Raw genomic sequence first — 17,507 nt, forward strand, 5'->3', positions numbered from 1 at the left:
TGTGAAAAGAGTTCAGCTCAAGCTGAAAGGAGAAAAGGCCCAGGAGCAGCGTGAATCCCCTGTCCCGTTTAGGGGATCACGCTGAAAACCGAATACGTGACCATGATGCTCCATGGGACTCCATGGAGCATCATGGTCAGGGTAAACTTACCAAGATCTATGTCATACTTGCTTTGAGCAGAAGTTCAGTGGGGGAAGCAAAGAATTAACTTGAATGTTGTGAGAAAGGGAGTTTAAAGAGGGGCTCGTTAGCGCCCCCTTCAGAGCACCTAATAAAAATGAACTTTGTTTGGTATCCACGTGTAGCACGAAAGGCTGTGATTCACATATGGTCATTTCCTTTGTCGTGTCTAAAGATGGTTTGTCTCATTCACAGACATTACATCGTCCTCAGCGCCAGCGCGTCCACAGAAGAAAACCACTTAGAATGGTGGGTGTGTTAAAGTGTAGATTAACTTTATTTGATCCTGGTGTTTGTAACGAAGCTTCTCGTCCAGGATCGGTTTGGTGGAGTCGAAGATCCGAGTGTTAGTGGGAAACCTGGAGAGAAACGAGTACATCAACCTGGCCCACGTCAATCCACAGTCTTTCCCCGGCTCCAAGGACACCCGCAGCGAGTGAGTCCCGCTATATACAGATATATATATATATATATATACACATATACACATATATATACACATATATATATACCTCAATCCACAGCTCCAAGGACACCCGCAGCGAGTGAGTCCCGCTATATACAGATATACACATATATATACATATATATATACCTCAATCCCCGGCTCCAAGGACACCCGCAGCGAGTGAGTCCCGCTCTGCACTCACACATGCACTGATCTTAGTTACCGGTGTTGGAGCCGCTCAGAGAGTAGCCGGGTTTAGGGGCGCTTCCCTCGGTCAGTCTGCGCAGACGCCTCGGCTCAGAGAGTGGCCGGGTTTAGAGGCGCTTCCCTCGGTCAGTCTGCGCAGACGCCTCGGCTCAGAGAGTGGCCGGGTTTAGAGGCGCTTCCCTCGGTCAGTCTGCGCAGACGCCTCGGCTCAGTTACCGGTGTTGGAGCCGCTCTAAAGCGCAGCAGAGCTGGGTCCGTTTTGAATCTCTCGAGACTGACTTTTGTGACTTTAGTGCTGTCGATTTGTCTCTCCACAATATTTCCGTGCTGAGGGACTTAATCACTATTTTACACCTGAAGCCACGTAAAAGCGTGGAAGGGCATCTACAGCCCCGCCCTCGCTGTGCAGCTGGTCAGACCTGGATAAGGACAGCGTTAGGGTCGTAGATATCGGCTACTTTCTGTCTGAGTTGAAGTGCATATGAGTGGTGTATATCAGTGTGACACCTGCTGCTCCACCGTCTCCACGCGCACAACTTCATGTGTGGATTTTCGCTGTTGCTACATTTTTCTCACGTCAGTCTTTGATTAGAAATCGCCGTGTTTTGGGAGCAACTAAAGCACTTGTGTAGCTCTGTCTAAATGTAGATTGTTATTGATAATAAGCCACGTTCATAATGTATATATTTTTTAATTACCGGTAATTCTTGCATTTTACGACCCAGCCGGCCAAAGTGGCCGACACAAAAAAAGTCTAGCGGAACCTCTGATAAAGATATACTGACATACAGATATATACCGATGTTTCCATATATACAGATACTGTATATACAGACGTATACAGACGTATACAGATGTACTGATGTATACAGATATGCACAGATCCTGTGAAGCCTCTAAATGTGTCCGTGTTGTGACGGTAAATCTCAGTCTCTGATGGTTCTGAAATCATGAGCAAAAGTCTGCAACATAAAACATACACAATAGGTACAAACCTGAGACAGAGGCTCATCATGAAGCTCTTTCCAAAGCAAAAAATGGGGTGTTTCTATCTCTTTCAGTTCCGGGGAAATCGGCCTTCGGCCAATCCCTGATATTGTAAAACACCCAAATATCGGTTTCTCGATACATCGGTCTGATCGATACATCGGTCTGATCGATACATCGGTCTGATCGATACATCGGTCTGATTGATACATCGGTCTGATTGATACATCGGTCTGATTGATACATCGGTCTGATCGATACATCGGTCTGATCGATATATCGGTCTGATCGATATATCGGTCTGATCGATGGCGTGAGAGCATCTGTAACCCAGGTCTAAACGTCTCCTTTACAGAAACGACTTCATGTCCATGTGGTTCATCGGGATCCTGTTTAAGAAAGTGGAGAACGCGGAGAGCGTGAACATCGACCTGACGTACGACATCCAGTCATTCACCGACACGGGTGAGACTCCGCCCCCTCTCACGCTCGCCGCTCTAACCTTTAACACTTCCTCACGGCGTTTCCTCTGCAGTTTACAGACAGGCCAATAACATCAACATGCTGAAGGACGGCATGAAGATCGAGGCCACGCACGTCAAGAAGAAGCAGCTGCACCAGTACCTGCCGGCCGAGCTGGTGCAGAAGAAGAAGAGGGTAAGACCAGCTTTCAATAACCCTCCAGTAAGGCCGGTTTACCCGAGTACTTCCTGTTGTTAACCTGAGTACTTCCTGTTTACCCGAGTCCTCCCTGTTTACCCGAGTCCTCCCTGTTAACCTGAGTCCTCCCTGTTTACCTGAGTACTTCCTGTTTACCCGAGTCCTCCCTGTTTACCTGAGTCCTCCCTGTTTACCCGAGTCCTCCCTGTTTACCTGAGTCCTCCCTGTTTACCTGAGTCCTCCCTGTTTACCTGAGTCCTCCCTGTTTACCTGAGTCCTCCCTGTTTACCTGAGTCCTCCCTGTTTACCTGAGTCCTCCCTGTTTACCTGAGTCCTCCCTGTTGTTTACCTGAGTCCTCCCTGTTTACCCGTGTACTTCCTGCTTACCTGAGTACTTCCTGTTTACCCGAGTCCTCCCTGTTTACCCGAGTCCTCCCTGTTTACCCGAGTCCTCCCTGTTTACCCGAGTCCTCCCTGTTTACCCGAGTCCTCCCTGTTTACCCGAGTCCTCCCTGTTTACCCGAGTCCTCCCTGTTTACCCGAGTCCTCCCTGTTATTAACCCGAGTCCTCCCTGTTTACCTGAGTCCTCCCTGTTATTAACCCGAGTACTTCCTGTTATTAGACCGAGTACTTCCTGTTATTAGACCGAGTACTTCCTGTTATTAGACCGAGTACTTCCTGTTATTAGACCGAGTACTTCCTGTTATTAACCTGAGTACTTCCTGTTATTAACCTGAGTCCTCCCTGTTGTTTACCCATGTACTTCCTGTTTACCCGTGTACTTCCTGCTTACCCGTGTACTTCCTGTTTACCCGTGTAATTCCTGTTTACCCGTGTACTTCCTGTTTACCCGTGTACTTCCTGTTCACCCATGTACTTCCTGTTTACCCGTGTACTTCCTGTTTACCCGTGTACTTCCTGTTTACCCGTGCACTTCCTGTTTACCCGTGCACTTCCTGTTTACCCATGTACTTCCTGTTTACCCATGTACTTCCTGTTTACCCATGTACTTCCTGTTTACCCGAGTACTTCCTGTCCCCTCAGAGCCTGGCGGAGCTGAGCCGCAGCTCTAACGGCAGCAGCTCGAAGCGCCTCTCTCTGGACAGCAGTCACTTGGACAGTTCCACAAACACAGACTCGGGGACGCCCATCAGCTCGCCGCCCGCCAAGACGCTCGCCAAGACGGACACGGACGACGGGTGAGGCTCCGACCTGGAGGAGCTCCTGTCGTTCTGGCTCAGTGTTTGATGAGAACTGTGTTTCAGAGCGACGCCTCCGAAGCAGCTGTTCCTAGAGGGCGCTCCCGCGGCGCCGTCTGAGGCCAAGGACCCGGCCACGCCCATCGCCGTCCTCGCGGCCGGTCAGTCTCTCCCGGAACTTTACAGACAGACATTTTGGTCTGTTTTTAAAGTATGAATGAATCCAGTGAATTAGATTTATCTCCCAGCCCTGCTTTACACGTTAGTTCCTCATATTTATGTCCGTCTCTACAGCAGAAGTTTGAAATGATTTTCCGTGTAGTAACCCTCATGAGCAGGAGGTGGCGCTGCTCACATATGGTTGCTGTATTAACCTCTTAACTCCCGCCTGAACCGAGAGGATCTCTTTCCTCACGTCATCAGATTTTTTTTTCCACCATTTTTTTGTTGGGTATTCAACTCATTTTTGTAACTTTATTGTCATATTTTGTCACATTTTTGTTATTTTTTTTGTCTTTTTTTCGTCCTTTTTTTAATCAATTTTTTGTCATTTTTTTGTCAAATTTTTATCACATTTTTGTCATTTTTTAAATCACATTTTTGTCATATTTTCGTCAATTTTGTATCACATTTTTCGTCATTTTTGTCAAGTTTTTGTCATTTTTTTTGTCGTTTTTTTCATCCATTTTTATCACATTTTTATCATTTTTTCGTCAATTTTTTATCACATTTTTTGTCACATTTTTGTTATTTTTTGTCATTTTTTTGTCATTTTTTCGTCAATTTTTTATTTTTCGTCAATATCTTTTGACATTTTTGCCACTCATTCATCAATTCTTAGCACATTTTCGTCACTTTTTTGTCACATTTTTGTCCTTTTTTTTATTTTTTTGTCATTTTTTTGTCAATTTTTTCGTCCATTTTTGTCATTTTTTTGTCAAATTTTTGTCATTTTTTAAATCAAATTTGTCATATTTTGTCATATTTTTGTCAATTTTTCATCACATTTTTTGTCATTTTTGTCACGTTTTTGTCAATTTTTTTGGTCATATTTTCGTCAATTTTTCATCACATTTTTTGTCATTTTTTGTCACATTTTTGTCATTTTTTTCCTAGTTTTTTCATCCATTTTTATCACATTTTTTGTCATTTTTTGTCACATTTTTGTTATTTTTTTGTGTTTTTTTCGTCAATTTTTATCAATTTTTTTGTCCTTTTTTCGTCAATTTTTTATTTTTTTGTCAATTTCTTGTGACATTTTTGCCACTCATTCATCAATTCGTAGCACATTTTCGTCACTTTTTTGTCACATCTTCATTGTTTTCGTCTCAGTTTTGTTATTATTGTCACAGCTTGTTTCCAGAAGCTTTTGGATTGGGGTAAAGCCTCAGGTGGGAGTTAAGGGGTTAAAGTGAGTAAAGTGGGTGTGGTCTCCTCCAGCAGACGCCTCTCCTCTGGCCGCCAGCGACGTTAAGCCCAACGCCACCAGCAGCCCCAAAGAGGAGGAGTCTAACGGTGCCGCGGGCGACGAGCCTGCGGGGGAGGAGCCAGCGCAGGAGGAGGAGGAGTCTGTGAACGGCGCCGCCAAACGACCGCACTCTCCCACGCCAGACGAGGTCAGCAAGAGGCACAAGGACGAGGTAACGGTAACCACCACGAGCCGCTGCAGCGTTCTGTGGCAGCTGCTCTTTAGCGCCCCCTGTCTGTGTCTCTGCAGGCCGTGTCCAACGACGACGCCGCGTTCAAAGAGCCGTATCCTCCCGCAGACTCCGCCCCCTCGGACGCCACGGGGTCAAAGCTCAAGCCCATTCCAACCATCGACACCTCGCGGACGCAGGTCACATGTCCTCATTATCTACACCAGGCTCCACGTATTACACCAGAAACTTAAAGGGATGTTTCATGTATACGTCACATACCAGAAACTTTAAAGATGTTTCATGTATACGTCACATACCAGAAACTTAAAGGGATGTTTCATGTATACGTCACATACCAGAAACTTAAAGGGATGTTTCATGTATACGCCACATACCAGAAACTTTAAAGATGTTTCATGTACACGTCACATACCAGAAACTTAAAGGGATGTTTCATGTATACGTCACATACCAGAAACTTAAAGGGATGTTTCATGTACACGTCACATACCAGAAACTTTAAAGGGATGTTTCATGTACACGTCACATACCAGAAACTTTAAAGGGATGTTTCATGTACACGTCACATACCAGACACTTAAAGGGATGTTTCATGTATACGTCACATACCAGAAACTTTAAAGATGTTTCATGTACACGTCACATACCAAAAACTTAAAGGGATGTTTCATGTATACGTCACATACCAGAAACTTAAAGGGATGTTTCATGTACACGTCACATACCAGAAACTTTAAAGGGATGTTTCATGTATACGTCACATACCAGAAACTTTAAAGGGATGTTTCATGTTTACGTCACATACCAGAAACTTAAAGGGATGTTTCATGTATACGTCACATACCAGAACTTTAAAGGGATGTTTCATGTATACGTCACATACCAGAAACTTTAAAGATGTTTCATGTATACGTCACATACCAGAAACTTTAAAGGGATGTTTCATGTACACGTCACATACCAGAAACTTAAAGGGATGTTTCATGTATACGTCACATACCAGAAACTTAAAGGGATGTTTCATGTATACGTCACATACCAGAAACTTAAAGGGATGTTTCATGTATACGTCACATACCAGAAACTTAAAGGGATGTTTCATGTATACGTCACATACCAGAAACTTAAAGGGATGTTTCATGTATACGTCACATACCAGAAACTTAAAGGGATGTTTCATGTATACGTCACATACCAGAAACTTAAAGGGATGTTTCATGTATACGTCACATACCAGAAACTTTAAAGGGATGTTTCATGTACACGTCACATACCAGAAACTTAAAGGGATGTTTCATGTATACGTCACATACCAGAAACTTAAAGGGATGTTTCATGTATATGTCACATACCAGAAACTTAAAGGGATGTTTCATGTACACGTCACATACCAGAAACTTTAAAGATGTTTCATGTATACGCCACATACCAGACACTTTAAAGATGTTTCATGTATACGTCACATACCAGAAACTTAAAGGGATGTTTCATGTACACGTCACATACCAGAAACTTTAAAGGGATGTTTCATGTATATGTCACATACCAGAAACTTTAAAGATGTTTCATGTATACGTCACATACCAGAAACTTAAAGGGATGTTTCATGTATACGTCACATACCAGAAACTTTAAAGGGATGTTTCATGTATACGTCACATACCAGAAACTTTAAAGGGATGTTTCATGTATACGTCACATACCAGAAACTTAAAGGGATGTTTCATGTATACGTCACATACCAGAAACTTAAAGGGATGTTTCATGTATACGTCACATACCAGAAACTTAAAGGGATGTTTCATGTATACGTCACATACCAGAAACTTTAAAGGGATGTTTCATGTATACGTCACATACCAGAAACTTTAAAGGGATGTTTCATGTATACGTCACATACCAGAAACTTAAAGGGATGTTTCATGTATACGTCACATACCAGAAACTTAAAGGGATGTTTCATGTATACGTCACATACCAGAAACTTAAAGGGATGTTTCATGTACACGTCACATACCAGAAACTTTAAGGATGTTTCATGTATATGTCACATACCAGAAACTTAAAGGGATGTTTCATGTACACGTCACATACCAGAAACTTAAAGGGATGTTTCATGTATACGTCACATACCAGAAACTTTAAAGATGTTTCATGTACACGTCACATACCAGAAACTTAAAGGGATGTTTCATGTATACGTCACATACCAGAAACTTAAAGGGATGTTTCATGTATACGTCACATACTAGAAACTTAAGGGGATGTTTCATGTATATGTCACATACCAGAAACTTTAAAGATGTTTCATGTATACGTCACATACCAGAAACTTTAAAGATGTTTCATGTATACGTCACATACCAGAAGCTTAAAGGGATGTTTCATGTATACGCCACATACCAGAAACTTAAAGGGATGTTTCATGTATACGCCACATACCAGAAACTTTAAAGGATGTTTCATGTATACGTCACATACCAGAAACTTTAAAGGGATGTTTCATGTATACGTCACATACCAGAAACTTAAAGGGATGTTTCATGTACATGTCACATACCAGAAACTTAAAGGGATGTTTCATGTATACGCCACATACCAGAAACTTTAAAGGGATGTTTCATGTATACGTCACATACCAGAAACTTTAAAGGGATGTTTCATGTACACGTCACATACCAGAAACTTTAAAGGGATGTTTCATGTATACGTCACATACCAGAAACTTAAAGGGATGTTTCATGTAAACGTCACATACCAGAAACTTAAAGGGATGTTTCATGTACATGTCACATACCAGAAACTTAAAGGGATGTTTCATGTATACGCCACATACCAGAAACTTTAAAGGGATGTTTCATGTATACGTCACATACCAGAAACTTTAAAGGGATGTTTCATGTACACGTCACATACCAGAAACTTTAAAGGGATGTTTCATGTATACGTCACATACCAGAAACTTTAAAGGGATGTTTCATGTACACGTCACATACCAGAAACTTAAAGGGATGTTTCATGTATACGTCACATACCAGAAACTTAAAGGGATGTTTCATGTATACGTCACATACCAGAAACTTAAAGGGATGTTTCATGTACATGTCACATACCAGAAACTTAAAGGGATGTTTCATGTATACGCCACATACCAGAAACTTTAAAGGGATGTTTCATGTACACGTCACATACCAGAAACTTTAAAGGGATGTTTCATGTACACGTCACATACCAGAAACTTAAAGGGATGTTTCATGTATACGTCACATACCAGAAACTTAAAGGGATGTTTCATGTACATGTCACATACCAGAAACTTAAAGGGATGTTTCATGTACATGTCACATACCAGAAACTTTAAAGGGATGTTTCATGTACACGTCACATACCAGAAACTTAAAGGGATGTTTCATGTATACGCCACATACCAGAAACTTTAAAGATGTTTCATGTATATGACACATACCAGAAACTTTAAAGGGATGTTTCATGTTTACGTCTCATACCAGAAACTTTAAAGATGTTTCATGTATATGACACATACCAGAAACTTTAAAGATGTTTCATGTACACGTCACATACCAGAAACTTAAAGGGATGTTTCATGTATACGTCACATACCAGAAACTTAAAGGGATGTTTCATGTATACGTCACATACCAGAAACTTAAGGGATGTTTCATGTATACGCCACATACCAGAAACTTTAAAGGGATGTTTCATGTATACGCCACATACCAGAAACTTAAAGGGATGTTTCATGTATACGTCACATACCAGAAACTTAAAGGGATGTTTCATGTATACGTCACATACCAGAAACTTAAAGGGATGTTTCATGTACACGTCACATACCAGAAACTTTAAAGATGTTTCATGTATACGTCACATACCAGAAACTTAAAGGGATGTTTCATGTACACGTCACATACCAGAAACTTTAAAGATGTTTCATGTATACGCCACATACCAGAAACTTAAAGGGATGTTTCATGTACACGTCACATACCAGAAACTTAAAGGGATGTTTCATGTACACGTCACATACCAGAAACTTAAAGGGATTTTTCATGTACACGTCACATACCAGAAACTTAAAGGGATGTTTCATGTATACGTCACATACCAGAAACTTAAAGGGATGTTTCATGTATACGTCACATACCAGAAACTTAAAGGGATGTTTCATGTACACGTCACATACCAGAAACTTTAAAGGATGTTTCATGTACACGTCACATACCAGAAACTTTAAAGGATGTTTCATGTACACGTCACATACCAGAAACTTAAAGGGATGTTTCATGTATATGTCACATACCAGAAACTTAAAGGGATGTTTCATGTATACGTCACATACCAGAAACTTAAAGGGATGTTTCATGTATACGTCACATACCAGAAACTTTAAAGATGTTTCATGTACACGTCACATACCAGAAACTTAAAGGGATGTTTCATGTATATGTCACATACCAGAAACTTAAAGGGATGTTTCATGTATATGTCACATACCAGAAACTTAAAGGGATGTTTCATGTACATGTCACATACCAGAAACTTAAAGGGATGTTTCATGTATACGTCACATACCAGAAACTTTAAAGATGTTTCATGTACACGTCACATACCAGAAACTTTAAAGGGATGTTTCATGTATATGTCACATACCAGAAACTTAAAGGGATGTTTCATGTATATGTCACATACCAGAAACTTAAAGGGATGTTTCATGTACACGTCACATACCAGAAACTTAAAGGGATGTTTCATGTATACGTCACATACCAGAAACTTAAAGGGATGTTTCATGTACACGTCACATACCAGAAACTTAAAGGGATGTTTCATGTACACGTCACATACCAGAAACTTAAAGGGATGTTTCTTGTATACGTCACATACCAGAAACTTTAAAGATGTTTCATGTATACGTCACATACCAGAAACTTTAAAGGGATGTTTCATGTATACGTCACATACCAGAAACTTGAAGGGATGTTTCATGTATACGTCACATACCAGAAACTTAAAGGGATGTTTCACGTATATGTCACATACCAGAAACTTAAAGGGATGTTTCATGTATATGTCACATACCAGAAACTTAAAGGGATGTTTCATGTATACGTCACATACCAGAAACTTAAAGGGATGTTTCATGTATACGTCACATACCAGAAACTTAAAGGGATGTTTCATGTACACGTCACATACCAGAAACTTAAAGGGATGCTTCATGTATACGTCACATACCAGAAACTTTAAAGATGTTTCATGTATACGTCACATACCAGAAACTTTAAAGGGATGTTTCATGTATACGTCACATACCAGAAACTTAAAGGGATGTTTCATGTATACGTCACATACCAGAAACTTAAAGGGATGTTTCATGTACACGTCACATACCAGAAACTTTAAAGATGTTTCATGTATACGCCACATACCAGAAACTTTAAAGATGTTTCATGTATACGTCACATACCAGAAACTTTAAAGGGATGTTTCATGTACACGTCACATACCAGAAACTTAAAGGGATGTTTCATGTATACGCCACATACCAGAAACTTTAAAGGGATGTTTCATGTACACGTCACATACCAGAAACTTTAAAGGGATGTTTCATGTACACGTCACATACCAGAAACTTAAAGGGATGTTTCATGTACACGTCACATACCAGAAACTTAAAGGGATGTTTCATGTACACGTCACATACCAGAAACTTTAAAGATGTTTCATGTACACATCACATACCAGAAACTTAAAGGGATGTTTCATGTATACGTCACATACCAGAAACTTTAAAGGGATAGTTCATGTATATGTCACATACCAGAAACTTAAAGGTATGTTTCATGTATACGTCACATACCAGAAACTTAAAGGGATGTTTCATGTATACGTCACATACCAGAAACTTAAAGGGATGTTTCATGTACACGTCACATACCAGAAACTTAAAGGGATGTTTCATGTACACGTCACATACCAGAAACTTTAAAGATGTTTCATGTACACGTCACATACCAGAAACTTAAAGGGATGTTTCATGTATACGTCACATACCAGAAACTTAAAGGGATGTTTCATGTTTACGTCACACACCAGAAACTTTAAAGATGTTTCATGTATACGTCACATACTAGAAACTTAAAGGGATGTTTCATGTATATGTCACATACCAGAAAATTTAAAGATGTTTCATGTATACGTCGCATACCAGAAACTTAAAGGGATGTTTCATGTATACGCCACATACCAGAAACTTAAAGGGATGTTTCATGTATACGCCACATACCAGAAACTTAAAGGGATGTTTCATGTATACGCCACATACCAGAAACTTAAAGGGATGTTTCATGTATACGTCACATACCAGAAACTTAAAGGGATGTTTCATGTACACGTCACATACCAGAAACTTAAAGGGATGTTTCATGTACACGTCACATACCAGAAACTTTAAAGGGATGTTTCATGTATACGTCACATACCAGAAACTTAAAGGGATGTTTCATGTACACGTCACATACCAGAAACTTTAAAGATGTTTCATGTATATGTCACATACCAGAAACTTAAAGGGATGTTTCATGTACACGTCACATACCAGAAACTTAAAGGGATGTTTCATGTACACGTCACATACCAGAAACTTTAAAGGGATGTTTCATGTATACGTCACATGCCAGAAACTTTAAAGGGATGTTTCATGTATACGTCACATACCAGAAACTTAAAGGGATGTTTCATGTATACGTCACATACCAGAAACTTAAAGGGATGTTTCATGTTTACGTCACATACCAGAAACTTTAAAGGGATGTTTCATGTATACGCCACATACCAGAAACTTTAAAGGGATGTTTCATGTATACGTCACATACCAGAAACTTAAAGGGATGTTTCCGGATGTTTGACATAAGGCTTCGCTTCCTCGGTGTCCAGAGTGCTGCTGATTTCTGGAGTTAGATTTAGTTTTTCCATTCATGCCGTTCTTATATTTGGAGAGTTTAGTGGCGCTAGTGCTAGGCCAGTGCTAGGCTAGAGCTAGGCTAGAGCTAGGCTAGAGCTAGGCCAGTGCTAGGCTAGAGCTAGGCTAGAGCTAGGCCAGTGCTAGGCCAGTGCTAGGCCAGTGCTAGGCCAGTGCTAGGCCAGTGCTAGGCCAGTGCTAGGCCAGTGCTAGGCTAGAGCTAGGCTAGAGCTAGGTCAGTGCTAAGCCAGTGCTAGGCCAGTGCTAGGCCAGTGCTAGGCCAGTGCTAGGCCAGTGCTAGGTCAGTGCTAGGCTAGAGCTAGGCCAGTGCTAGGCCAGTGCTAGGCTAGAGCTAGACCAGTGCTAGGCCAGTGCTAGGCCAGTGCTAGGCCAGTGCTAGGCCAATGCTAGGCCAGTGCTAGGCCAGTATTAGGCCAGTGCTAGGCGAGTGCTAGGCCAGTGCTTGGCCAGTGCTTGGCCAGAGCTAGGCCAGTGCTTGGCCAGTGCTAGGCCAGTGCTAGGCCAGTGCTAGGCCAGTGCTTGGCCAGTGCTTGGCCAGTGCTTGGCCAGAGCTAGGCGAGTGCTAGGCCAGTGCTAGGCCAGTGCTTGGCCAGAGCTAGGCCAGTGCTTGGCCAGTGCTAGGCGAGTGCTAGGCCAGTGCTTGGCCAGTGCTTGGCCAGTGCTAGGCCAGTGCTAGGCGAGTGCTAGGCCAGTGCTTGGCCAGAGCTAGGCCAGTGCTTGGCCAGTGCTAGGCCAGTGCTAGGCCAGTGCTAGGCCAGTGCTTGGCCAGAGCTAGGCCAGTGCTTGGCCAGTGCTAGGCGAGTGCTAGGCCAGTGCTTGGCCAGTGCTAGGCGAGTGCTAGGCCAGTGCTTGGCCAGAGCTAGGCCAGAGCTAGGCCAGTGCTAGGCCAGAGCTAGGCCAGTGCTTGGCCAGAGCTAGGCCAGAGCTAGGCCAGTGTTAGGCCAGTGCTAAGCCAGTGCTAGGCCAGAGCTAGGCCAGTGCTAGGCCAGTGCTTGGCCAGTGCTAGGCCAGTGCTTGGCCAGTGCTTGGCCAGTGCTTGGCCAGTGCTTGGCCAGAGCTAGGCCAGAGCTAGGCCAGTGCTAGGCCAGAGCTAGGCCAGAGCTTGGCCAGAGCTTGGCCAGTGCTAGGCCAGTGCTTGGCCAGTGCTTGGCCAGTGCTTGGCCAGTGCTTGGCCAGTGCTTGGCCAGTGCTTGGCCAGAGCTAGGCCAGAGCTAGGCCAGTGCTTGGCCAGAGCTAGGCCAGAGCTAGGCCAGTGTTAGGCCAGTGCTAAGCCAGTGCTAGGCCAGTGCTAGGCCAGTGCTAGGCCAGTGCTAGGCCAGAGCTAGGCCAGTGCTAGGCCAGAGCTAGGCCAGAGCTAGGCCAGTGCTAGGCCAGTGCTAGGCCAGTGCTAGGCCAGTGCTAGGCCAGAGCTAGGCCAGTGCTAGACCAGTGCTAGGCCAGTGCTAGGCCAGTGCTAGGCCAGTGCTAGGCCAGTGCTAGGCCAGTGCTAGGCCAGTGCTAGGCCAGAGCTAGGCCAGTGCTAGGCCAGTGCTAGGCCAGAGCTAGGCCAGTGCTAGACCAGTGCTAGGCCAGTGCTAGGCCAGTGCTAAGCCAGTGCTAGACCAGTGCTAGACCAGTGCTAGGTCAGTGCTAGGCCAGTGCTAGGCCAGTGCTAGCCCAGTGCTAGGCCAGTGCTAGGCCAGTGTTAGGCCTGTGCTAGGTCAGTGCTAGGCCAGTATTAGGCCAGTGCATGTCTATGGTAGCTAGTATCCTGCATTAAAAACCTCGTCCTCCAAACGTTGCCATGTCTGATTTGTAAAAAGCTCCTTAGTGAATTCCTCGTGTGGTGAAGCGGCCGCAGGTAAACAAACGACTGTAGATCCGGTCACCGAGCAGATCACTCCGCCGCCGCAGAGCTGCAACCAGGAAGCTGCTCAGATACAAGTTCTTTTAAAACACTGTTCAGTCACACAGACATGTATACGGTGAGTTGGTTTATAAGTGATGTGCCTCAGGTGCTCTGTGCTCGGGTCAGACTGTTTTTAATAAAGGCTACTAGTTACCATAGACGTGCACTAGCGCTGCAGCTAATGCAACGTTCAGGATGTTCTTCAGGAAAACAGCAGCTCTTCCTCCTTCGGGACTTTAACATTTCAAACATGTTTGTCTCACAGTAATGAGACTCTGACTTTAGAGAAGCTTCGACCTGATCTCTGACGGTTCCCGTTGTACATGTTTTCCTCAGAGGCTGCCCAGTATGGAGCTGCCCGACGCCTCGTCTCCTCTTCCGGCCAGTAACAGCTGCAGAGTCGTCAAGAACTCCATCAAGCTGGCTCTGAACCGCCACAAGTGAGACTCCGCCCCCTCTATGTGTTACTCCGCCCCCTCCACGTGTTACTCCGCCCCCTCCATGTGTTACTCCGCCCCCTCCATGTGTTACTCCGCCCCTCCACGTGTTACTCCGCCCCCTCCACATGTTACTCCGCCCCCTCCACGTGTTACTCCGCCTCCTCCACGTGTTACTCCGCCCCCTCCACATGTTACTCCGCCCCCTCCACATGTTACTCCCTCCCCCTCCACGTGTTACTCCGCCCCCTCCACGTGTTACTCCGCCCCCTCCATGTGTTACTCCGCCCCTCCACGTGTTACTCCGCCCCCTCCACATGTTACTCCGCCCCCTCCACCTGTTACTCCGCCTCCTCCACGTGTTACTCCGCCCCCTCCACGTGTTACTCCGCCCCCTCCACGTGTTACTCCGCCCCTCCACATGTTACTCCGCCCCCTCCACGTGTTACTCCGCCCCTCCACGTGTTACTCCGCCCCCTCCACATGTTACTCCGCCCCCTCCACATGTTACTCCGCCCCCTCCACATGTTACTCCGCCCCCTCCATGTGTTACTCCGCCCCTTCCACATGTTACTCCACCCCCTCCACATGTTACTCCGCCCCCTCCACATGTTACTCCGCCCCCTCCACATGTTACTCCGCCCCCTCCACATGTTACTCCGCCCCTTCCACATGTTACTCCGCCCCCTCCACATGTTACTCCCAGACCTTCTCCCTGACGTTCTCCTGTGTCCGCAGTGTGACGCCTCCGAAGCCCCCGGTCTTCGAGGTCAGCTCCTCCTCAGAGGCGGCGTCCGTGGCGTCCGTGGCGTCCGTGGCGGCGGCGTCTGTGGCGGCGGCGGAGGAGAAGGGCATGTCCATCCCGGTCATCGGCTCCAGTACGACCTCACCTTTGCTCCTCCTCCCCGGACGCTAAAGTAACGGTTTCTCCTTCTCTCTCTCGGCAGCGCACGTGTCCAAGCCCGCGGTGGCGCCCCCTGTGGGCAGCTCCATCCCCACGCTGGCGCCCCCCGTGGGCAGCTCCATCCCCACGCTGGCGCCCCCCGTGGGCAGCTCCATCCCCACGCTGGCGCCCCCCGTGGGCAGCTCCATCCCCGCGCTGGCGCCCCCTGTGGGCAGCTCCATCCCCACGCTGGTGAGCCGCGACCCGCTGAACGGCGCGGCGTCCAAGCGGGCGCTGTCGCCGCCGGCCGACGAGCAGGCCAAGCGTCTGAAGGAGACGGAGAAGACCCGCCTCCACGTCCAGTCCACCTGAAGCTGCTCCACCCAGAACTTTACACGCACTATCTCAGCGGGCGTCACCGCGGCGACCGGGGACGCCACGGGACGTCACCGCGGCGACCGGTGACCATCATGTTCCCCCGCAGGCCTTTTCTACTGGACAGACAGCGGTTCCTTTGGTTTTTGTACAGAACTTTGTCTTAAAAACATCGTGGTGTTTTGGAAAAGTCTTTTTGCTCTGATGTCGTTTTATCCGAAAAAAAAAAAAAAACTGTAAAAAATGTAACGATCTTTTTTTCCTCCTGAGCGTCTCCTGAGGCCACGCCCAGGGGGAGGAGCTTCTGTCACCTCTCAGACAGATGCCACGCCCAGGGGGAGGAGCTTCTGTCACCTCTCAGACAGATGCACGCCCAGGGGGAGGAGCTTCTGTCACCTCTCAGACAGATGCCACGCCCAGGGGGAGGAGCTTCTGTCACCTCTCAGACGCTGCAGGGGGCGCCGCTGAGGTCACGAGTTCAGACGCGAGTTTAGCGAGAGGCGTTTGGTTTCTCCATCAGGCCCGAGATAAACGAGAGGCGTTTGGTTTCTCCATCAGGCCCGAGATAAACGAGAGGCGTTTGGTTTCTCCATCAGGTCTGAGATAAACGAGAGGCGTTTGGTTTCTCCATCAGGCCTGAGATAAACGAGAGGCGTTTGGTTTCTCCGTCAGGTCTGAGATAAACGAGAGGCGTTTGGTTTCTCCGTCAGGCCTGAGATAAACGAGAGGCGTTTGGTTTCTCCGTCAGGCCTGAGATAAACGAGAGGCGTTTGGTTTCTCCGTCAGGCCTGAGATAAACGAGAGGCGTTTGGTTTCTCCGTCAGGTCTGAGATAAACGAGAGGCGTTTGGTTTCTCCATCAGGTCTGAGATAAACGAGAGGCGTTTGGTTTCTCCGTCAGGCCTGAGATAAACGAGAGGCGTTTGGTTTCTCCATCAGGCCCGAGATAAACGAGAGGCGTTTGGTTTCTCCGTCAGGCCTGAGATAAACGAGAGGCGTTTGGTTTCTCCGTCAGGCCTGAGATAAACGAGAGGCGTTTGGTTTCTCCATCAGGTCTGAGATAAACGAGAGGCGTTTGGTTTCTCCACCTCCCTGAGATAAACGAGAGGCGTTTGGTTTCTCCACCTCCCTGAGATAAACGAGAGGCGTTTGGTTTCTCCACCTCCCTGAGATAAACCGGCTCCTCTTTATTTTGCGAGACTAAAACGTTAATAATCTCGAAACCGTTTGTTTGTCTTGTGGTTTGTGAATCTGTCCTTGGCCGAGTTCTTCTTCTCTCAGACTGAGATGATCAGAATCATCGACTAAAGAGCGTTGTTTAAATCTCACCTCATGGACGGAGTTTCTCAAATCAAGGACAAACAAACGAACTTATTTGAGCGACTCTGAGTCAGGAGGAAATGAGGGAAACGTGTTTGGTTTGAGACGTTCAGTGATTTTCACTTTCAGACGTTTCTTCACAGAAGTCGTTCGTCTCGTTCGTCTTCGAGACAGTTTTCGCCTCGTCTCTGTTTGTGCAGGACAATGATTAAAGCTCTTGTTCTTCGCCGCCTCTCGCCGCCTCAGACGCCTCAGACT

At 45.6% G+C, this 17,507-nt stretch overlaps 1 protein-coding gene across 1 annotated transcript; it reads left to right on the forward strand.

The window, feature by feature from the left end:
• Positions 1 to 787: 787 nt before the first annotated feature.
• Positions 788 to 15,930, forward strand: LOC306971646 (poly(A) polymerase gamma-like). The gene is made up of 12 exons (XM_079567987.1): positions 788 to 809; positions 2,179 to 2,288; positions 2,359 to 2,480; positions 3,529 to 3,683; positions 3,750 to 3,844; positions 5,127 to 5,323; positions 5,401 to 5,520; positions 14,572 to 14,675; positions 15,411 to 15,486; positions 15,520 to 15,550; positions 15,620 to 15,640; positions 15,773 to 15,930. Exons 2-12 carry the CDS (start codon positions 2,189 to 2,191, stop codon positions 15,925 to 15,927), a joined length of 1,176 nt encoding a protein of 391 aa, XP_079424113.1. The 5' UTR covers positions 788 to 809; positions 2,179 to 2,188; the 3' UTR covers positions 15,928 to 15,930.
• The last annotated feature ends 1,577 nt before the right edge of the window (positions 15,931 to 17,507 follow it).

The sequence above is a fragment of the Gobius niger genome, assembly GCF_951799975.1.
Source record: "Gobius niger genome assembly, chromosome: 12".
Lineage (NCBI taxonomy): Eukaryota > Metazoa > Chordata > Actinopteri > Gobiiformes > Gobiidae > Gobius > Gobius niger.

What these genes read in the sequence shown, in the direction of transcription:
- LOC306971646 (XM_079567987.1), top strand. Translation starts at nt 2,189, where the DNA reads ATGTCCATGTGGTTCATCGGGATCCTGTTTAAGAAAGTGGAGAACGCG. An exon ending in GCAAGAGGCACAAGGACGAG is followed by an intron (nt 5,324 to 5,400) that starts GTAACGGTAACC and finishes GTGTCTCTGCAG; the next exon opens with GCCGTGTCCAACGACGACGC. An exon ending in GCACGTGTCCAAGCCCGCGG is followed by an intron (nt 15,641 to 15,772) that starts TGGCGCCCCCTG and finishes CCATCCCCGCGC; the next exon opens with TGGCGCCCCCTGTGGGCAGC.